The sequence below is a fragment of the Stigmatopora argus genome, chromosome 12, assembly GCF_051989625.1.
Source record: "Stigmatopora argus isolate UIUO_Sarg chromosome 12, RoL_Sarg_1.0, whole genome shotgun sequence".
In the NCBI taxonomy this organism is placed as follows: domain Eukaryota; kingdom Metazoa; phylum Chordata; class Actinopteri; order Syngnathiformes; family Syngnathidae; genus Stigmatopora; species Stigmatopora argus.
In genome coordinates this window covers 6,677,063-6,699,983 of record NC_135398.1, presented here as the reverse complement: position 1 = coordinate 6,699,983, position 22,921 = coordinate 6,677,063, and the positions used below count along the sequence as shown (strand labels likewise).

Here is a 22,921-nt window from a genome sequence, read left to right as displayed (position 1 = left end):
GCTTTAACGTCAACTTGATTTCACATGGGCCGGACCATTTTAGATATAATATCTAGATTTTTTTAAATAAATGGATTAAAAGAACTGGATTAAAAGCCCTGAATATTCAATTTTTATAGATCTAAAACAATGTTTATTTTAGCTTTTTTTAAAAAATATTTTTAGATTTTACAAAATGATTTTTGAACTAAAAACACAGAAAACTATTTATTAAAAAAATACAATTATTGATTTAAAAGGGAGAAAATCAGGAAATGTAATATACATCTATACACTTCATTTTAATTTGATCCTAAAACAGAAGTCAGCACTCATGATTTACTTTCCCGGGCCACACAAAATGTTGCGGTGGGCCAGATTTGGCCCCCGGGCCGCAACTTTGACACATGTGATCTAGTAGAATTGCCGTTGATATCTCTGCCAGTGGCTATGCACCCCTGGCATAGATAAATTAAGAAAATTACATTCTTATAGTCACTAAATAATAGTTTTCAGACTAATTAAGCGAAATAGGATCATTTCTCTTGACAGCCACTGTCGTAGATCTTAAACAGGAACTATGACATCAAAGTGTGCAGCGGACTTGAGGGCCTAATTTCTACTACAATGCATCAAAAGGTGGACTGGGTTCAATCCTTTCATTGGGATTATTTGTCAGAGTTTTCACATGCAATTCCCCTTGGAAATTGCTATTCCTCCAATTGGCTTGGCTGTGGATAGACGGAGTGTAGCAGTGTAATGCAGTTTTTCCAACACTCGCTCTCTCGGTCTTTCTCCCGCTGAGATTACCGTGAGCTGTCAAGGAGCACATTTGTTTTCTGTGCAGCCTGTACTAAATGTGTTTTAAAGAAAATAACTTTTTTGTCCTCTTCTATTTGCTCTCTCGCTCTTTCAGACTCCCTTGGTTCTTCTATTTGGTGTGCCAGAACACAGACAACACATTGATTAGCTTGAGAGGACTGAAATAACAGTTAGCTGTGATGCTAACTATGACAGCAATTACGTACCATTATTTGTGCATGTGTGTGTGTGTGTGTGCAAGGAAGTGAGTGCCTTATCATGAGAAACAGACCTGGACGTGAACAGGGTGGTGAGCAGGAGGGGAATGGACTGCAGGGCTGGCAGTCGGGGTGGAGAAAAGCGACAGTGAAATTGAAGGATAAGGAAAGAAATACGCAGCCACAGATGGGAGGAACCACGGCACACACGTGGAGGATATCAAAAAGGGATAATGTGCTAAGAACGAGGAGGGTGCCAGATAGGAGAAACAAAGCAGCTGAGTGGAAGGGGTTTGGGGAGCAAGCACGACGTGATTCGGGTGAGAAGTGGAAGTGGATGGGATTGTAGAATTTTCAGGGGAGAAATTGATTATTTGACTTTAGCTCATTTGCCTCACACTTCAGAGGTCTGAATCATTTTTAGGGATTTGTAAGAGTACTGAAAGGGAAGGAAGGAAGACCTCACCTAGCATAAAAGATGTTCACCATCCATTATTACGCTTCTTTTGTCCTTGCTTTAAGTGCTCCCAATCAGTCATAATTTAGAGCACATTCACAATTACCTGAAATAATGTAGACGAATGAGAGGCTCTTTGCATTCATTTCCCACAAAGTAGGCTTTGGCCTCTCAAATGGAATCAGAAAGGGATTTTTTTTCTTGTAAGGAGTACTTTCCTTTGCTGTAGTAACATATTAGAAAGAGTACTTTAAAAATCAACAATGGCTATCATTTCTTCCAGAGTTGCATCATTTTAATGTTAAATGCCTAGAACACATTGGTTAAGTGTACAGAGCATCAATTTTATTTAAATAGCCCTATATGTGCCCAACGCGACTCTCATGCTATTCTAGTTGGTCTCAGCTGTGTTTACAACGTCTCACATACATTTTTTTTATTTCTTTTTGTAGATAATCAAAAAATATCTTGCATTCCTTTATTCAATGGGAGCATATGTCTTTGTATCATGTTATAAATGTCATGTTTATTAACCTCTGTATTACTGACTGTACATTTAATAATTTACTATTGATATGTCCTTATGTATTCCACAATGATGAGATGTATTTGTCAAAGGTAAATTCAGGCATTCCTGTTAACATGATTAAAATGTCAAGATACCAATTTAAATGGGAAACGTTTTACATTTAAACATGCTAAATTTGACATTTTAACATGATGGCTTTCTTGAGCTTTTTATCCCAAACAGAATATTACAAAACAGCATTGTAGCTACATAGTTTGAGTCCTAAGATACAAAAAAAGAAGACATATGGGCCTCCTCCAGTGACCTGAAAGCAAATTCAATGGTTCATTTCATTCTGCTGAATCATGTCATGTCATGCAACCTTTCACGTCAACTTGTAACTGAACTTTTGTCTTCCCTTGTCGAACAAACTACTGTATCATGTCTTTTGAGTGCAAAAACAAATGAAAAGAAAATCACTAAGGGCTGTTTTCCTTGTCTCCTCTTTGAGCCAGGTACCAAAACAACTCAAGACTGAATAGCTTGTGCTACGTTCAACTGTGTACATGAAAAAAATAAATAAAGTGCAGTGCTGAAATCTTGAATGGCAGTTGAATAGACAGGGTTTCACAATAACGACAACGGTGCTGTCATCATTATTATGGTCATGAAAGGGCAGCTGTTGCAGTTAAAACGAAGGGCAAACAAACATGTTCATGATGTTGACGGAGTGATTCTAATGAGCGCTACAAAAGTCAATAATGATTCTAGAATACGCCAGGAATCGCGTTTATTTTTTCAATTTTGAACTAGATGTAGGCAGGCAACGCAATGCCACAAGTATGCATCTGCTTCAAAGTTCAAAGCTCTGAGGGTTGGGGTTGAATTCTCACCATTTAGCATTAACTCAATCCCTGCGAGTGACGATGATTGATGCCAAAAGCACTTGAATTTGATCATTCCCTGCTAGATTACCCAGTTTAAATGGATTGGGCAGTGATTAAGATAAACCATCAGTCAATGACTGTTTGGCTTATTTCTGCACCATGTGTTTGTGTTGTGTGGTGACATATCACCTCATGGCTTTGCTAGTATGGGGACATCTCGTGGTCTTTCAGCATTATCGTTAACATTTTTAATTGTTAAGGATTTTACTGGATAAATGAATGAAATAATATTCTCTGGAAAATTCCAGTTACCCAATTTTTAGTGTCTTACAATCCTGAGTGTCAGTATACAGAATTTAAAGTCAGACTCTTGACCAGCTATTTTTTAACTTCAGTGGCCCTAATCCTCTTCCATAAATGTATGCTGGAAGATAAATTACAAGGGTGGTACCGTGAGCAAGTGGATAAATACGTCCGTCTCACAGTTATGAGATTGAGGGTTCAATCTGTTGTGCGTCCCAGCCTTCCTGTGTGAACTTTGCATGTTCTCCCCGTGCCTGCGTGGGATTTTTCCGGGTCCTCCGCTTTCCTCCCACTTCCCCAAAACATGCATGCTAGGCTGGTTGAACACTCCACATTGTCCGTAAGTATGGGTGTGTCCGTCCATGTGTAATGAGTCTGTGGTGTTCATTCTACTGTTAATTAAATCCACAGATGGGTGGGAAGATGAAAAGACGGTCGAACATGAAGATGTGAGACTGATTCCACAGAGAAAGAGACTCATTTTCACAGTTTAGTATCAATATCACGAGTGGTACATGGATCAGAAGACGAGGGATAGTAGTACTGTGTATATGAAATAGAAGCAACCCTACAAGGTGAATGAATGTGTTAATTGGGAGATATGAATGCAAAGGTGTTTAAAGATCAATACGGGCCTGAGTGGAGAGCGATAAGGTAGATGGAAGGAGGATTGGGGGCAAGGGAAGAAAGAAGAAGAGGTGACAGCCCAAAGAAGGAACAAGAGAGGTTTTGATGAGCATGCGAGAAAGCGCGTGGAAGAGAGAGAAGCTGCTGTTTGTCCTCAGGCTGCTCTCTTGGAGGAAGGACAAGGATGTGGGGGCGGGTTGCAACATTTACTGACACAGCCACTGAGCGTGTGTTCTTGCTCGACTGAGAACAGACACCTCTTCCCCTTCGTCTATTTCTTTTGGCTTGTCCCTAACGGGACATCCTAAACGTCCGTTCTACCAAACGTCCGGGGACCAAACGTCCGGGGACCAAACGTCTTTCGACGAAACGTCCGAGTACCATCAGGTGTGGTAGGTAACATCATAACTATGTGGTCCCAAAAATGACACCAAAGCACTTATGATATATACATACAAAAATGTATTGTGTACTATATCACCACATACATTATATAGGACATTATGTTGTATAATGTCTAGTCAAGCCAAGACAGAAGAGCTGCCTGGAAGATGCATGCAATGCATTGTATTCTAGGCCCAAAACAGAAGCGTGATGGACAGAAGATCAGAGCATCTGGGTCACCATCCAGAATAAGAAGTCCCTGGCGGGCCCAAAAAGTGAGGCACATACCTCCAACGTCTGTCTGGTACGCAGCTTAGAAGAGGATGAGGGGGATAAATGAGGTAGCCCAGGAGAATGTCACCTCACTAGCTCCAGCTTAAAAGCTCATTTACATCTGTTTCACAATCACACACAGCTAATCGGGACCTTTGACGGCCAAAATACCAAACCCCCACGCCAGTCTTTATTGTTTGATCCCAAGAGCAGCAGGCTCCCCAGGACATGAAGTTTGATAAATGATAGTTTTCCATGACTTGGAAGCCTTTTGAAGCATAAAAGTGCGGCAGCTGTATCGCAGACGATGAATACTACTCGTAGAATTAGCTTTGTGTTTTGATACCCAGATTAAATAGATTTTTCAATTTCAATACCACTGACTCATTTTGCACCATTACATTTGTGTTCCTTTATTTTTCCGAATGCTTTGTTGCACAATTAATGGGTTTCAAAACATTGTTTGCATCTTAAGCAATGCACTGAATTAAACAAAAAAACACAAATAGGTCTTGAACATAAAATGTGGAGTTTCTAATTTCACGGGCCTTTTTAAGGAAACAAAAAAAATGTTTTTTCTATGAATTTGATTTGATTTAGTATTTTACAAGTATTAACTCTTCTAATGACAGCGATAAACTCCAATCTATTTTGACTGGGAGAGATGGCAGCTGTCGTGCAAACAAAATCAAATTAGATTGGACGTCGTAGACAGAGATACATTGACACTCACTTCCAGCCTTCCCAGACTAAATGGATTTGACGTCTATTACCGTCAATGGCAGTAAATGCCTTAAGGTTTACAAGCAACAAAATATTTCAGAGTAATAAGGATATAGCCAAAATAACAGGTGGAACTTGCAATAAAATGCTCGAGTATTACGTTGTAAGGCTTTGCGTAAAATATACTATCCTCATTTTTTTTCTTTAATGGAAATTTCAAGTGTAAAAGATGATTACATTAAGCCTAATTTCCAATTTTAACATACCCTATTATAATCTCAAGTCCTGCAGCCAGATGAGGGCACGCAGTCTCTCACACACATAAACACACATACTCAAAATGAAATAAGTTAATTGCATCTTAAATTAGGGGAAGAACTTTGCTCCATAATAAAGCTTTACTATCAAATGCAGAGCTCGCCCGAGGCCCCCACAGAGACAGAGACGGGTGCAGCGGCGTGCACTCTGATGCGTGTAAAGCTGTCAGCAAGATCATTTATCTAGCGCCTTCCTCTCATCTACACGGGCTTCTTTGTCTTAGAGATACCGCACTGATTCCAGAAATGATGTTATGGTAATTGGATTGTCAATGTGTCAACATTCCCTGCTGGCATCAAATCTGCTGTTTTGGGAAAAAACGATATCACAGTCAATCAATTATTTGGCCATGCTTAAAGGTTTATTATATGACTGTCGAGGTGTTTATCAATTCAAGCTCTTTTTTCTTTTAAAGTGCTACTGCAGTAGTGATTCTCTATCATTAGTGTGGTTTGAGTGATCATCAGGTTTTCTCATTGGTACCATTGGACATAAAATCACTTCCAAAATCAAGATGAATTATTATATATTATAAACTCATAATTTACATCTTTGTAGCTTTAAAAAAAATATATATATATATATATATATATATATATATATATATATATATATATATATATATATATATATATATAGTATATATACACATCCACTGCTCCATATCACTATGAAATGAAGATTAAACGTGTTTTTATGAACATTTCCGAGATAACAGACAACACTCATAAAACGTACTCTGTTTACTTGTGCAAAAATGCAAATAAAGATGAATATAAGCAAGCAGCCAGTAATGAGCTGCCAAATGGGTGTTGAGGGAAGAGCACATCTGTCCCATTATATTGCTTTTTTTTTCAAATTGTTTATGATTGCATGACTGCTTTCTATTCAATTTCCCAATACGGACACAGAGTCTGTGCACTGATTTGCATTGCATACTTACCTTTTTCTGGCACTGATTTGTATTTATGGATATCTTCATCCCGGTAAAACAATGGAGTTATTGTTGTACAGGTGGCCCGGCTCACCTTTTCTGAAATACATTAGCATCGTTTTTCATGAAGCCGACCTCAGTGGGTGAAAAGCAAAGCAATCCTTCTGTACTTGTGTACTCTGGAATCTTATCAACATTTATCATGATTCTCTTTTATTTGAAGGCATAGTTAGTCACTTCAGAAACTTTTTAGGTGCTATACAGCTCTGTTTGATTAAATTATCCGCTTTTACACCTCAGGTAGTAATCAAAAACAGTACAACGTCCTTGTGATTTGAATTTACTCACAAAAATGGACGTTAATAGGAGACACTTCTCTTACAGGTTTGACTGTATGCTTCAACACACTAAAATACAATGTAGCCGTTTATAATCATTATTTATCGAGCAGGTAAACATACAAAAGTAAAATAAAAACTCTATTGTACCCACCGCAGCTGGTTATTTTCTGACGACAAAATCTTCCTCCCTGCTCCTCAACTTAATTGTTTAGATGGCTAGCTAAAGTGAGCTAAGCTAGCTAACGCGAGCTAAAGCTAGCTTGTTCGCGCTATTTCGGAAAAGTAGAATAAATCAAACAATAAGTCAAACAAGTCACCCAAGTGCCGTTGGAGCATATCTTCATCATCTTCTGTTTTCGTGAAAAAATATGTTTAAATCATGTTTTATGTTGGTCCTCTACTGCTAACCATCCTATGTAAAACCCTCAACTCAACTGATTGGTAAAAAAAAGAAAAAGAAAAAAAGAAATAAATAAACGATTATAATTTTTAAAACGTTTCCGGCTATTAAACCCGAATAATTTTTCCCTTTACTTTAACAGTGAATTTTAATCCCAATCCTAAAACAATCGTATTTTAATTTTGGAAAAAAAAAATAGTTTTGTGTGTATCATTATAATGATAAAGTGATTATATTTAACCTTTTTATGCATGAATTATTTTTAACCCTTACACCCATATATATATATATATATATATATATATATATATATATATATATATATATACACACATATATACGTGTATATATTATATATATATATATATATATATATATATATATATATATATATATATATATATATATATATATATATATATATATATATAATTTATACATCACAACATGAGTACTTTTACCACCTCTGATCTCTGCAGTGGGGTCCCCACGCGACATTTAAGGTGTGTGCACCCGTGTTTTTAGCCTTTCATCTTGCGGTCTTTGAGGAAATAAGCCGTGACATACAACATGTCAGAGGTCACAACACTGGATAATATTGGGTGCGCCACACATTAAATCTTGTTGTTTTTCCCTTTTGCACGTGACAAGGCACATCTGAGCCCACCTGAGGCTGTGCTCACCTTGCTTGTTATTGTGGAATTTTATTTTTTCATCACAGAGTTCATTTAGCCCTCCATGTGTGGGAGTCTGAGTGTGTCGTATTGTGTTGTGCGGGGCAAGAAAGAACAAAATTGCAGCTTCGGGGAGAAAAGAACATGGGTATAATTTAGAAGCGTCATCTACAGTATTTTCTTAACCATCAAAGCCCAAAATGTGTGAAGCCTTGGATGAAAAAGAAGTTAAATTAAAACAAAATAATACAATAACCCCACTCAACCGCCCACGGGACGCTTGGAAACACTCAATTTCTCTTTTATTAGTTCAACCACATGATTCAATAAAATGTTGAAGTTGGAGAGAGAAGGACTTTTTCTTTCATTGAAAGTGTTTAGTGAATATAATACACAAGTGGATATGCAAAATTGTATCATTTTGATTGTTTCTGGAGAGGAACTGTTTGCTCATTTTCCCTGAATTCATTATTAACATTGTTTATCTTATTTATATCATTCACATACCAAAAAGTTGACCAAAACCTATCCATTGACTCCTATATATGTATTTTCAAGTCAGGCGCACAAAAATCTATTTTGCTGGACTCACAAAAACATTTTTTTAAAATCAACAATAAGTGACAGAAATGCTTCAAAATCAACAGGAAAAAATCCAAAAGGAGTTTACCGACCACTATGAAATTGCATTTTCTAGTTCCACTAAGTATTACAAACTTCTGCTATGATTGATGCTTAAAAACCTGCTGAGGGGCAGCAGATGTTGGAAAAAAAACAGCATTTTCTCCCTCCCACACATTCCCGACTAAGCCAAGGATTTGAACGCCTCTACTGTTGCCTTCAGCGAACCATTTCTACTTTAACCCCCCAAAACTTTCCATCCTTTGCAGCTTTCTCCACACTTTTGATCACTGCAGAAGAAATGTGCCATCTGTGTAAGGGCACAGGAAACAAACACAATCCCCCTTGGGCACAACATTGTCGACTCCCCTGAGAGCGTTTGAAACACGCAGAGTGAATTTCAAATCACTTTCCACCAGTGGCGGTCCGTGCATTTCCTAGTGACGTCTTCAGCAAAAACTATTTTATGGCTATAAAACCGCTACTGCAGCTACAGCTGCAACACATAAAAATAATCAATAATAACCTCATACAATTGATATATTATTTAGGAATATAGGGGGGAAAGCAATGAAAGGAAGCTAACAGACAATTTGGAATTATTTAATAAGTATTCAAGGACAAATACAATTAACATAAGTCTGTGATTCAGATATTTCTTAGGCCAGCAGAGAAGGCCTTGAAGGCCCTGACGGCACACCACTGCCTTCCACTCATGTAGTCCAGCGGAAAAGAGGGGAGGTATTCATCCTAAGTGGAGGAAGAATGACAAGTGAGTGGGTGAAAGTGGAGGGAAAATTGAGGCTTTGGCAGAAATACAGCATGAAATTGTTTGCATTTGCAGACGCCATGGCCCGCAAATGGAAGCCTTGTGCAAAGAGAAGAGAATGGAAGAGGGGAGGTGGGAGAATGTCAAAGCTTTCTGTGCTGCTAGTGACTTAAAATCACATGGTGTTCATGCTCCCGGTACATAAAGCCCACCTGCACACATGAGCTCTGTGGCGCATGGACAAATCTACTGAACTCTTGACTCCTTGAGCTTGACGTGGAAGACGCAAGTGAGCAGCAAGAAATGAAAAAAAATGCATCTATCCTACTGTCAAATACCTTGAATAAAACATATTTTATTAGATCTGGAAAAAAATACATACAAGTAGGGAGAAATGTTAGTGAATACATTTCAATCCAAAAAATACTACGTTGAGAAAGAGCTGAGCAAAGACAAACACAGTGAAAATGCTAAAATGTTTGGCGATGTAAGGTCTGGATCAACACAAAACGACCTTAAGTATAATATTAGGAGATTAAAGTAATATAAGGAGAAACAATTTGTTGAACTACGAGATCAACGTTGTTATATTACAAGGGGTAAATCATAAAATTACAATATTAAAATATATCTAACAGGTTGATAATTGTAACATTTTGAAATTTCATTTTGTCGCTTATTTTTTTACATCAAGTCAACTTTGGGCAATGTAAAGTCTGTATCAACACAAAACACATTTTGGCATTATATTAAGATATTGAAGTAATATTTGGAGAAAGAAAATATATAATTAGGAGAATAAAATTGTTAAATTACAAAAATGAAGTCATCACAAGGGGTCCTCGCAAGTGTGTGCACGTGGAAAGAAAGATGTGTGCACTGATGCGTGGTCCATTCTTTCCCCCGCACAGGACATCTGATAATAAGCCAATCACGGGCGCTGATGGAGATGGAAGAATGATGAGCGCAGCCTCCTCCCTGCAGGGAATGGGGGGCTGCGGTAAGGGGCTCGGTAATAGATGGCATGTGCTGATGCAGACTGGCTTCTCGCGCAGCGGGCCGAACACCTGAGACCAAAGTGGCGGCAGCCCGGCAGCCATCAGATGACGGATTGTCTCGTGCCCGCCAAAGCCAGCGCGCCATACAAAACCAGCTTTGTCCTCCAATAAATCAGCTCTTCCGGAAGTACTTTTGCTCTGTTTGCAATCACGGCGAAGTGGCAATTATGCCATGATGTATTAAGAAATTAACAAGCGCTTGGTCAAGCTTTGTGGCATTTGAAATGTGGAAGAAGAAAAAAAACGTTGATGGACGAGGCTCATTGCGCGTTCATTGCTGCACCCTGACTGCAGTAGGGTAATAAATGGAAATGTTATTGGAGTTGGGCAGGGATACAAGGAAATAGGCTGACTTTTAGCAGGCGCTCTTGGCTGATGCTTTTATCACCAAGTGCACGTCACCTTCCAAGATGGAGAAATGAACAATTAAGAAAGTTCATTTGATACTTTGCAGCGACATTGCAGTTTGGGAATATGGAAATTGAAGGCCCTGCTCTAAATTAGATTGGTGTGGCAACAACACCGCCCTGTAATAACTGTATAGAGTTTACATGTTCTTCCCAGGCTTGGGTGGGTTTTCTCCGGGTACTCCCGCATTCCAAAAGTAGTAGGCCGGTTGAACGCTCTAAAATGCCCCTAGGTATGAGTGTCAGCCCCCTTGTGCCCCGCGATTGGCTTGGGTGTCCCCCACCTGGTTCGCATAGTTAGCTGAGATAGGCTCCAGCACCCTCCGCGACCCTTGTGAGAATAAGCAGTTCAGAAAAGGAATAAAAGAAAGAATATATGGACATTTTGTTGTTGTTGTAGATTCATGTGAGACTCAATTTGTTGACAATTAGTTAATTGATCACGGCAGGAAGGAAACAGTAACTCCGACGAAGCCCTTAAAAAACAGTTTGACAGTCCTGGAAGTCAACAAAAGTGCTGTGGGGAATAAATTGATACAATTTGATGAAAAACCATGGCAGAATAGGTTGTAAATAGTTGAGTGCTTCGACTAGTCAAGAAGGCCTTGCGCTGTCCCTGACATCTCTGCGTTACCCTACGCAGACATTTATGTTACACAAACCCTGCCACAACTTCCTTCTATTGAACCATATATTTTTTCTCCTTCTATTCTGTGGTCATTTCTTTTGATTCCGTGCTTGAGAAAGCAAGCAAAACTTCATAATACATTACATTTCTATATTATCTGTGAAGGCATTACAGGGACATCATGGCACAAAAGGCCCCGGGGAGTAAATCAAGTCAACTGAAGCGAATTGTTCCCGTTCCTGCAGCCTTTCATACATTCAAGAATATATACTCCACTGAACAGTCAAGTCGTTTCATGCCGTCCATGTTTTTTGTAGCTTTTAAAAAATGGACTAGCCCGGTGATTTATGTAGAGAACGTGTTGGCGCAACATGCAAATGTGCTGGGCCATATTCAGTGGATCTACATAATGTGCACTCAGCAAACAGCCAATAAGCAATCATCATCGAGCGCACGGAAGGCATCACCATCGCATATGTGAACCCGCGATAGAAATCAGAGCCGTTTCTCCGGGTGCCTGCAGCGCCGAGATAAACAAACACGCCATTTGTCGAGGAAGGGGGAGACGGATTTGTGCGTGTTCCATCTCGGACAGACAAATCTCACTTCAATTGTTGTATCCTACTGCAATTTTGTCTTTTCTTGTGACTTCTCCTACAGCCATAAATAAATATGATAAATGATCATATCGTTATATACTATAGAAATTCCCTCGTTGTTATTTAGTTGGCGCTTTTAAATCTTTTTTTTAACTAACTGTTGACTGCGGGGCATTTACAGGGTTTGTCAGAAATTTGACAAAATGAAACGCAATTCTGGTTCTGGAACTAAGAGTAACAGGTGAGTTCTTGGATCTAGATTGAAAGACTTTGAATTCCAGGTATGGCCTTGAATCTGGACTGGGACTCCAGGTAGGTTTCTGGACTCCAGGTAGATCCTTTGAACCTGAATAAATAACCTTGAATTCCAGGTTAGTCTTTGAACCTGGATTTATGGACCCCAGGAACTCGAAAATAATGAAGTTTTGAAACAAAATAGGCACATGCCCAAATGTTAATGTGTTTGTGTTGTCGAGCGAGTTTTTGCTGTTTTATTTTCTTTAATAAAGAATATGTGAATTTACTTTGTCTTCTTTTTAATATTTTTTTTTATAAAATAATTTTATTTATTGCCTTTTATTTTAAAAATGGAGCGCTCAACGTAGGACCGTTTAACGTAGGAACCGTTTCGTGCGTAGTGTTTAGAGATGAGCACATTTAGTACGCACACGCCCAAATGTTAATGTTATGTTTGTGTTGTCGAGCGAGTTTTTGCTGTTTTATTTTCTTTAATAAAGAATATGTGAATTTCCTTTCGCTTCTTTAATAGTGGTTAAGGTTAGTGGTTAAGGTTAGTGGTTAAGGTTAGTGGTTAAGGTTAGTGGTTAAGGTTAGTGGTTAAGGTTAGTGGTTAAGGTTAGTGGTTAAGGTTAGTGGTTAAGGTTAGTGGTTAAGGTTAGTGGTTAAGGTTAGTGGTTAAGGTTAGTGGTTAAGGTTAGTGGTTAAGGTTAGTGGTTAAGGTTAGTGGTTAAGGTTAGTGGTTAAGGTTAGTGGTTAAGGTTAGTGGTTAAGGTTAGTGGTTAAGGTTAGTGGTTAAGGTTAGTGGTTAAGGTTAGTGGTTAAGGTTAGTGGTTAAGGTTAGTGGTTAAGGTTAGTGGTTAAGGTTAGTGGTTAAGGTTAGTGGTTAAGGTTAGTGGTTAAGGTTAGTGGTTAAGGTTAGTGGTTAAGGTTAGTGGTTAAGGTTAGTGGTTAAGGTTAGTGGTTAAGGTTAGTGGTTAAGGTTAGTGGTTAAGGTTAGTGGTTAAGGTTAGTGGTTAAGGTTAGTGGTTAAGGTTAGTGGTTAAGGTTAGTGGTTAAGGTTAGTGGTTAAGGTTAGTGGTTAAGGTTAGTGGTTAAGGTTAGTGGTTAAGGTTAGTGGTTAAGGTTAGTGGTTAAGGTTAGTGGTTAAGGTTAGTGGTTAAGGTTAGTGGTTAAGGTTAGTGGTTAAGGTTAGTGGTTAAGGTTAGTGGTTAAGGTTAGTGGTTAAGGTTAGTGGTTAAGGTTAGTGGTTAAGGTTAGTGGTTAAGGTTAGTGGTTAAGGTTAGTGGTTAAGGTTAGTGGTTAAGGTTAGTGGTTAAGGTCAGTGGTTAAGGTCAGTGGTTAAGGTCAGTGGTTAAGGTCAGTGGTTAAGGTTAGTGGTTAAGGTTAGGCGAACTGTCTGGCGACGAAGTGTCCGGCGACGAATTGTCCGTCGACGAAGTGTCCGGTCATGCATTCACACAGGAATTCAAGGGTCAACAATTTATCCATTTTCAGGACCCAAACGCGCGTAAGCAAGCAAGGACAGGGACTGGAGTGCGCTTACAGAAACAACTGTAACAGGGTTATCAAAAAATAATAATAAGAAGAAAGACTTTGAAATCAAATAAGAAAATCAAAGCTAACAGGTTGATTGTGGTGCCCATTTGGAAATGGCTCTGCTGTCAAGTGGCGAACGAGAAGAGGAGGAAAGACAGCTTGTATGTAAGCACTTGCCCGTGCTGGAGTGCACAGCTGTCACGGCGCCCCCGCCAAACAAGGAGACAGACCGAAGGGGCTTCCTATTGAATAAGAGACGCGGCCAGGACCGCAGTTTTCTACTGTCAGCGCGGCACGGCTTTTATTACGTAAGCAGCAGATGAGAGAGGAGACGGAGAAGACAAATAAGAGAAGGCGAGCGACGGAGTGACAAACAGCCAGTGGGCGCCAAGAAAAGAAAGGAGAAAGGGACCGAGAGAAGGACGGGGAGAGAAGAGAGAAGAGTCTGACTCATTCCCACACTGTTGGACAGAGAATTTAGCTGAGAGCCACGTAGGCGACAGCTTGGGAGAACAATTCAAAGTGCATTTGGCTTCTTTATCATTAACCCCTCAATGCCTCAACTTGAATTTCATTCTTTCAGCGGCATGGACGATGATAGACATCCAATCGTGCGCTGTCCCATTCTCCTCCTGTGGTGAATTAGATTAGATGAGATAACTTTATTCATACCGTATTTGGGAAATTTCACTGTCACAGTAGCAAGAGGGTGAGAATACAGACACAGGAAAAGACATTTTTGACATTTTTTTATATATACACACACATTTATATATATACATACACATTTATATATATACATACACATTTATATATATACATACACATATATATATATATACATACACATTTATATATATATATACATATATACACATATATACATACATATAGTATATGAGTTTATCACTAGTAGACGTCCAATCCATTTGAAGTGGAAGTTTGGCAGTGATACATACTACATATAATAATAATATAAGTATTTACTATTTTTTACTTCAATATATCAGTATAATGACATTTTAAGATTCAACCATGTATTGCACAAATAACAACAACAAACAAACAAACAGACAAATAAATAATCAATAAATAAGAAATAAAAAAAAATCGTCATTTTAAGTTTTCAAAAGACATATTTTTTTTAGATAAAATGAGATTACTTATGGATTAAAAACAACTGTTACAACTGAAAGGAAAGAAATCACAATTTTCATTTTTCTTCAATTTGGCTCCTTGACTGCCATTGATAAACATCCATTCCATGTTCATTCACTGCCAACTCTCCCAGTTCAAACGGATTGGAATTCTACCAGCAAAAACTCATTGAAATTCACAGCAGAAGGGACGGAAAGCCACACCATAGCACATGAATCAATGGGACTGAATGAGTTAATATTAATATTACCGTTAATAGTGAAAATGAGGCCCTCAATGAAAAAAACGTGTTTGGTTTTTGGCTCATTTCTTGAAAGGTTCAACGAAGAATAAAACTGGAGCTCAAACATGGATCGTTCCAGTTTGGATACGCGGCCTAAAATGACATTTTCAGTGGATCCATACGGCGAGCCAGCGACTTTCAGCTGTTCTCCATCCAAAAGTGCTCCTAGAAAGGCCAAGCTGTGAGCGCTACAGTCAAATAGCTGTAATTATCTTCAATCAGTCGACAAGCAGGGGCTGGCTGAAAGGCTTCTCGCACACACACAAACACGACACAGGACGAGAAGGAATGGAAATATCAGTGGAAATGAAAGAAAAGGACCACAAATCTCCAAAATCAAGCAGCGTGTCACCGTCAATGAGAATTTGGAACGCCGTCAATGCTGACAGGAGGCGCGTCCACTTCCTTTTTGCCTCATTAAAGCCTCTTATCGGCCTCCAATGTTCCAAAGTTCCTCCCTCAAAGTGACAGAATGAATGATTACTTTTAAAGACATGACATTTGTTTCCTGCATGATCTAAAATTCATTAGCAGTTTTGCTAATTCGTTATGAGTTCCAAGCACAGAATGACTCATTGATTTTTAGATAACACGCATGGGTGGAAGTGGTTAGGGGTTGGGTTTGCAAAGGGCGCTGAAGCAAAGCAGATCAATTTCTCATATAAGAACAGACCACATTTTTTTCTGCCACGTCCAAATTTCAATGCTTTTGCGTTTGCGTTTACCCCTTGTTTTTGTTTTGCTGTTCGCTTTATCGGTCTGCATGAGCAACCAGCTAGCTTAGCATGCATGTTTTTTGGAATGTGGGAGGAAACTGGAGTACCCGGAGAAAACCCACGCAAGCCCGGGAAGAAAATGCAAACTCCACACAGTGAGGACCAACCTGGGATCGAACCCGCGGCCGACATGCTAACCACTCAGGTGCTAACATTAATACAGATTTACAAAACTCAGTTAGCATCTAGTTAGGTCAGGGGTGTCAAACCCAGTTTGGTTGGCGGGCCACATTCATGGGGACCAGATCTCATGTGGGCCGGACCATTTTAGATGTAAAATTTAGATTTTTTTTAAATAAATGGGTTAAAAGAACTGGATTAAAAGCCCTGAATATTCCGTTTTTTTATGGATCTAAAACAATATTTATTTTAGCTTTTTTAAATATATTTTCAGATTTTACAAAATGATTCTAAACTAAAAACAGAAAAAAATGATTAAAAAAATACAATTATTGATTTAAAAGGGGGAAAATCAGGAAATTTAATAAACATATATACTCTTCATTTTAATTTAATCTTAAAACAGAAAGTCGGCACTCATGATTTACTTTCCCGGACCACACAAAATGATGCGGCAGGCCAGATTTGGCCCCCGGGCCGCCACTTTGACACATGTGAGTTAGGTGATTAAATCAAGTATTGTAAACCCATTTCAAAAAATCATAAAACTCAAGTTATATTTTCCAGAATTTTGAAGCAAAAATGCCCTCCAATTCTGAAATGTTTCTAAATGCTTGTCCTAAATGTTTGTCTTAGTGTAGTTTGCAAGTACAACAGTGCTCTCTGTTGGTGAATTAAAGAACAACATGCTCATTCATTCATTCATTCAAGAGGGCCTGACAGTGAATGCTCACGTTCCTCTGCCATTGGCGGCCAGAGATGTCCATTTGAACTCAGAGGCCTGATCTCTCCCAGTTCAAATAGATTGGACACCTATTTCCGTGAATGGCAGCCCATATACATTACCGCATTCATGCTTCCCTCCTTTAAAAGAAGCGTACTGACGGATGGATATGTGTTGACTTCCTGCGACCAAACGCTTGCCCCACAACCCCCCCAAGCCTAGCGCAGCCCCGCGATTGGCCGATCCTCGCAGCCCACGCTGATGTCAATGCGGCCTCCGACTTGACCCGTTGTGTCTTTTTGTTTTTTGTTGTTGTTGTAATCTCCGGCACCTGTTGGTGGCTGTCAGAGCATTGCGCCGCTCGCCCCTGCCGAGGAAAGACAACTCTGGGACAAAGGAGTCGCAAATGTCCACTTGGGTAAGTACACGGCGACTGGCGGGTCAAAGGTTAACCATGATTTTAGCGTGATGCTCCCGGTTCGTTTTCATTTTTTTGTGTGTGTGGATCGATCGGTCTCTGCGTGGGAAATTTCCCTCACATCTATTTATAGGGGTGCTAGGACATTAACTCACCGCCATGAAATGTCATTAGCTCCACACCATATTTTAATAGAAATGTGAAGGTCAATGATCTAGATTCATGTATTTTATGCCATTTGTTATGCTTCATTAGTACTTTGACATGTAAAAATGGTGAGAAAATTGAACAGCGGTCCAAAAAAATATATCAAAGATCCCCAAGGTGACATGTCGTTCTTTTTAATCCCTCCTTCATGTTGACATGCTCAATCCTTTTAGCGTCATTTTGTCCCAGGAAAGGCATGGAGGAAAGCTACGAGACATTTGAAGATGAATTAGGCGGGCCTCCCAGCGAAGATCCTCCTCCACAAAAGCCCGTTCGACAGATCCGACGTCCAGGTGGTGACACGCAAACATAATCTGGGAAACGATGTCTAGCGCACGTATACAGACAGCATTGTGTATTGCAATCATAACTAAAAATATCTGAACAAGCCACTGAAACATGATCCTCTGTCCAATTCAACATGGGGACATTGCGCCCGAGTTGTCTCACAGAACGGCTTTGTGAATCATTGCGCTATTCCAACAGGAATAATTAGCCTAAATCCTGCGCTAAATTCTGTGACCGAGCCCAGAAAAGAAGAGGGTAGATGTAATAGCAGACTGGTTTCTTAAATGCTATTTTTGCAGTCGGCCATTATTCTCACAGGATTACATTTAGTTTGTAGCTCTTTATAAGGACACAGAGTTCAAATAGACCCTTTTCTTTTCTTCAGATTTGACAAATTACAGTGTTAGTGTGTTAAAAAAGTACATTAATTCATTCATCCGTTCACCTTCTGAGCCACTTATCCCGACGAACGTCGCAGGGGTGCTGGAGCCTATCCCAGGAGGCGGTGTACCCACTCAACGAGTTGCCAGCCTATCCAAAACGTGAATATAATAAAATAGACATTTAAAATAGCAATGATCAAACAATTAAAAAAAAATATATATATACATTTTGTATTGTATTAGTCAAATAATCCTTTATTAAAGCAAAAATTTTTTTTTTCCTTTTAAGAAAAAAAGGCACAATTAGAAAACAAACCTAGAATTTACGGTGGATTTTTTTAAAACTGAAAATCAAAAAGGATTTTTTTTTAAATTATAATGTAATTTACTATATTTATTTATAGCTGGTTGACCATTTCAATTGGCAATGTCAGTATTAATGGCAGGCAATGCGTTAATTGATTTTATCTTTCATTGCAGAAATGTACACAAGCAGGAAAGTCACAGAGGTTAGTAGATAAACACCCATTTGTAAATGTTATATCATATTATTATGGTATGTATCCATATCGAATCTGTTATAGGATATGTCTGCAGTTCTACGGCCACCAAAAGTACTCCCACAGACTTTACCCGTCACACCATGTGCTCCAAAAAAATGTGAGTCTCTTTTATATTTCCACACAAATTGACCTCGATTAAACAAATCAAAGCGACTGATCCGTCTTTTTCCCGCAGTTCCCGTGCACAAAACCCCGTCTTTGCAGAACCTGAGTCAAATGGAGACACCATGGGAGAATGTCACCCTCAATCGCTGTTTGTTCGTGGCCATCACCATCCTGGTGCTCACCTCGGGGTGCCAGAGACTTCACGGTAAGAACAGCTGATGGAAAACTGAGGTCAAGCTTGCAGATCTGAGACACGTTTGTCCTTTGGACCGACCAGAGACGCTACGCAGTCGAGGGACGGTGGACGAGGAGGAAGAAGTCGAATTGGCCGTAAGGCATCCGACATCATTACGGCACCGAGGAAAACCGCCGCAGGTAAAATAAAGAACACCATCAGAAACACTAATGAACTCAACTGTGTGTACACTCATTGTAATATTGCATTAATAATAAACCGTATTTCCAATATATTTGCGCAAAATTCATTATTTTTGTGGTAGGGGTGTCATTATCTGACTTGTCATTTAATGGGGTAATCCTTGTAATAAGGTAGTACCACTTCATTTGTTAAAATACACTTTGATTGTTTTATAGCCTGAAAACTCCCTTTGGGAAGTTTTGTTTTGGTGGCTGCCAGACCTGGATGACGATGACCAAGAGGACGAAAATGATGGAAAGAGGACTGGGAAAGGGACGACGCAAAGATCTAAGAGTCTCCGGAATAAACCAGTGCCAGACAAAAAACTCATGAAGCAGAAAGAGGGGACTTTAAAGTCTAGGAGAGCCAAGAAAGCTGAAGAAACTAAAGGTGAGAAAGAGAAGGACATAGCGAAGGTACATGAGGAACCAAAAGTGGAGAATGAGGAAGTGGGACCTAACAACGGTGGAGCTTGATGAATAGAACCATTTTTCTTGTAGGTACAAAAAAAATGTTAGCATCTACAGATTAAAAATGTTAATAAAAGCTATCAAAAGAGTTACTTTGGTTTTTCAGATGAACATGAACTCAAACATCTCAACTTTTTTTAAAGCCTTTTGGCTTTAACACATGAATTCAGTGATGTTCAAATTTAATTCTTTCAGGGGTATTGATAATGACAGACATCCAATCATGTGGCTCTTAATCCTTCATGCCCAATCTATTGGAACTGGGAGGACTGGCAACAGATGAACATTGCTATCAATTGGTTTTATTGAAACATTTGTTGGATTGGACGTCTATTGTTGTCAATGACGCTGTAAATTAGCATTTGACGGAGAGAGCGGAATTCGGTCTAAGCAACCAAATTCAAAGTCTCACCATGTTTGGTAGTATGGGGACCGCTTTTCTGACCTATCTGACCTTTGACGTGATTATCCCAAAATTGAATCCCCTCGTCCGTTCCACACGGTACAAGTTTAACAATCCCTTTTTTCATCCATTTTCTGACATTTGTTTGACCACAAAACAAACAACAACGCAACAACCGTTTTGTTCCAAAGAATGTTTAATTGCAAAACGTTAAAAATGAGTTTGCCTTTAAATGAGGAACACAAGCATGGGGAAAATAACCAGCTGGGACACAATTAATTATTAGCAACAGAAATGCCCTCAGGGGGTGGCGGCCTCATTGGCATTGGTGGCATGGGTATCTGAGGAGGCATCTGAGGAGCACCGGAGGCACCGGGGGGAAGGATCATGCCACCTGGAGGCGGGGGCACAGAATCGTTCTGTGGCCGCGGCGCACTCATGAGTGGGGGAGGGCGCTTCGTAACGACGGCTGGTGGGGGACCCGTGGGGGGTAGAAGAGCTTTTTCCATTTTGAAGTGGAATTGCAGGAAGAACTGAGAAGACACGAGAAATTTAGTCCACGGTTCTTCTCAATGAGCAAAGTTTAATTTTCTCATTGGGTACCTGTTTTGTTTCTCGGTTCCAGTGAGTCCAGAAGCGGCTCTCCGCTTTGTCTATTTCTCTGCTGGGAACCTATTAAAAAAAACATAAGTTTCCATTATGTTGTGGAAAATTCTTATTATTATTATTTGTTAATAGTCACCTTAAATGCGATGGTTTCATAAGGTTCCGCGGCAAGCAGCAGGTACTGCCAACGGCGGTCCGGAGGTTCGATGCGCTGTTCGTACGCCGACATGAAGCGATGCCTGGGCCCAATGCCTTCTGCGACTTCGGGGTAATCAATCTAAATAGCAAAGACAACTCCTTGAACATTCTGGATGTCTTTCTTGAACTTTGATATGTATTTCAATGCACACCAACCTGGAAAAGTAAAGACTGCTGCCCAGACTCTGGATCTCTCTGCTTGGTTACTGACATGAAAACACAAATCAGAATAAGGAATTTGACTGGATATTGAGGAACGTTCCTGTGTATAGCTACTAATAATTAATTGTTTTGTCTCTTTGGGATGTGAGTATATTTTGAAGGAATGTTTAAAAATTCAACCGAAAGCCAAATATAGCCTGAATTTTTCTGTCAAAAGTATATAATCACGCAAGTCTACCTTTATAGCCAGGCCGCCCGATTTTGACAAACTTCTTGACCTCAACCTTGACTTTAGCTGGAGCTGGCTGGGCAGGCGCTTCTTTGGCTTCTTTGGCAGCTCGCCGTGCTCTGAGAACAAACAAAATCCCTCGTTTTAACTCTAGGCCGAGCAAAAATAAGTTGTCCAACTTACAGATTGGTCTGATGTTTCTTTCCTTGTGTGTGGGCTAAATAGCTGCCCTGTAAGGACCAAGAACACATGGTTAAACTCATACACCAAGCACAAAGAATGCAAAAGTAATGCGGTTCATTTGCTACCTCGTTGTTGTGAAGCGTCAGGCAAAGTTTGCATTCGTAAGAGCCTAAATGATTTTTCATGAAGTAGGGGTCTTTATTGATGTCAATGGTCTCCAGAGCAAGCTGGCGTAAACGCTCTCGTCTGTCACGATTACTCTCCGACGAGGACGCCACCCCTCCGCTCCCCGTCTTTCCTCCAGCACGATGTTGGAAATCCATTTTTGCAGGGGAATTGGGTCAAACTCACAGATGCTTCCCAGGAAAATGCCTCCTCAATCCAAGGATTGGTCCTTCGCGTCCTAATGGGAGATTAGTAATATTTAGAAATTAGGAGTAGAAGCTCATGACTAGTTTTAGACTGATTCAAGTGCTATTGTAAATATGAAGCATGGTTATGCACCCTAAACATTCATTCTTGCCAAAGATGGCTGAAATTAAAACTACACAAAAAAACTTAATAACAATCGAGAACAATGTCCCATCACGAATTAATGCACTCATTTAAGTCATCTTCTGCCATTGACGGCGATGGACGTCCAAATAAGATCATAAAATCATAACTGCACAGCTCGTCTCTCGTTCGACATGTATAACTTATAAAATACTTTTTTGCCAGCAAATTGTTCATTTCTATATTGAATCAAGAAATATGGTTGTAACAATGAGTGAATTAACGGAAAGCTAATCAAACAACAGGCGCCCCATTTACAAGCATTTTTGAATCCACTCAACCAAGTTAACAGTCACGTTACTCCTTTAGATTATTTATTAGTCAATAAAAGAAACACTTTCGGATACAAAACAAGCCTACTCCATTTCTTGAATATAGCATTAGCATGCATTTTTGAAATGTAAAACGCGAATACTAAGTACTACTTGATCCTAACAAAGCGTCGTGTAACAACCAAAAATAAGACACTCTTCGTTGTGATATAAGCCTTGATCACAAATGTATACGTTTTGAGTGCGCAAGCTTACCAACAATAAAAAGGAATGAAATCGCTATCCACGACACATGTAATATACGTCACATCTGCTCATGCCGAGGCAATTCTGCATCATTTCCGCCACTTGAATGGCTCTGATACAAAATGGCCGACAAGTCATGGTGGGCGACCCGATTGGCTCATCGCGCGATTTTCGCATCTAGGTCTTTACACATATGTAGAATGTGTAATAATAAAGATATTTGATTATAAAGAAAACCCCCAAATGTTTTTCTTTTATTTGACTCAAATGCCCCATAACTTAAAATTTAAATCTGATATATGTGACTATACTGACTACACCGTTAATAATTCTTTCTTTATGGAGTTTTACTCTAATATTGCTCTAATATTATTGTTATATTATTCTTTTTTTAAATCTGAATTGAACTGTACACTGAAATACATAAAATTAATTATAATTAGAATATTGGATGTCTACGTGATTGTGC

General features: G+C 39.4%; 3 protein-coding genes across 4 annotated transcripts in view; 1 reads left to right on the top strand and 2 right to left on the bottom strand.

Annotated features, from left to right (window-relative positions):
• Positions 1–7,186, bottom strand: part of lingo3b (leucine rich repeat and Ig domain containing 3b) — a 40,398-nt gene extending 33,212 nt beyond the window's left edge. Inside the window, exons 1-2 of one of the 2 annotated variants that reach the window (XM_077615713.1) lie at positions 7,071–7,186; positions 6,422–6,511 (exon numbers count right to left, since the gene is read on the bottom strand). The gene's annotated coding sequence lies outside the window, so the exon portion shown is untranslated. Of the gene's footprint in view, positions 1–6,421; positions 6,512–6,904 lie in introns of both variants that reach the window. The other variant, XM_077615712.1, reaches the window with a different exon arrangement.
• An 11,600-nt stretch (positions 7,187–18,786) lies between these two features.
• LOC144085267 (uncharacterized) lies at positions 18,787–19,624 on the top strand. The gene is made up of 3 exons (XM_077614339.1): positions 18,787–18,915; positions 18,988–19,085; positions 19,305–19,624. The coding sequence occupies exons 1-3, from the start codon at positions 18,822–18,824 to the stop codon at positions 19,602–19,604; spliced, it is 492 nt and encodes a 163-aa protein (XP_077470465.1). The 5' UTR covers positions 18,787–18,821; the 3' UTR covers positions 19,605–19,624.
• Positions 19,625–20,179: 555 nt separating this feature from the next.
• Positions 20,180–22,580, bottom strand: sf3a2 (splicing factor 3a, subunit 2). The gene is made up of 8 exons (XM_077615582.1): positions 22,462–22,580; positions 21,505–21,782; positions 21,380–21,426; positions 21,206–21,315; positions 20,962–21,011; positions 20,744–20,884; positions 20,605–20,673; positions 20,180–20,534 (listed from the first exon to the last, which is right to left on the bottom strand). The coding sequence occupies exons 2-8, from the start codon at positions 21,700–21,702 to the stop codon at positions 20,277–20,279; spliced, it is 873 nt and encodes a 290-aa protein (XP_077471708.1). The 5' UTR covers positions 21,703–21,782; positions 22,462–22,580; the 3' UTR covers positions 20,180–20,276.
• Between the last annotated feature and the right edge of the window lie 341 nt (positions 22,581–22,921).

Bases quoted from the DNA above. Each gene is read 5' to 3' on its own strand.
- LOC144085267 (XM_077614339.1), top strand. From the start codon at position 18,822: ATGGAGACACCATGGGAGAATGTCACCCTCAATCGCTGTTTGTTCGTG. The intron at 18,916-18,987 runs GTAAGAACAGCT...TGGACCGACCAG, and splicing joins GGGGTGCCAGAGACTTCACG to AGACGCTACGCAGTCGAGGG. The intron at 19,086-19,304 runs GTAAAATAAAGA...ATTGTTTTATAG, and splicing joins ACCGAGGAAAACCGCCGCAG to CCTGAAAACTCCCTTTGGGA.
- sf3a2 (XM_077615582.1), bottom strand. From the start codon at position 21,702: ATGGATTTCCAACATCGTGCTGGAGGAAAGACGGGGAGCGGAGGGGTG. The intron at 21,316-21,379 runs GTAAGTTGGACA...GTTTGTTCTCAG, and splicing joins AAGAAACATCAGACCAATCT to AGCACGGCGAGCTGCCAAAG. The intron at 21,012-21,205 runs GTAGACTTGCGT...TTTTCATGTCAG, and splicing joins CGGGCGGCCTGGCTATAAAG to TAACCAAGCAGAGAGATCCA.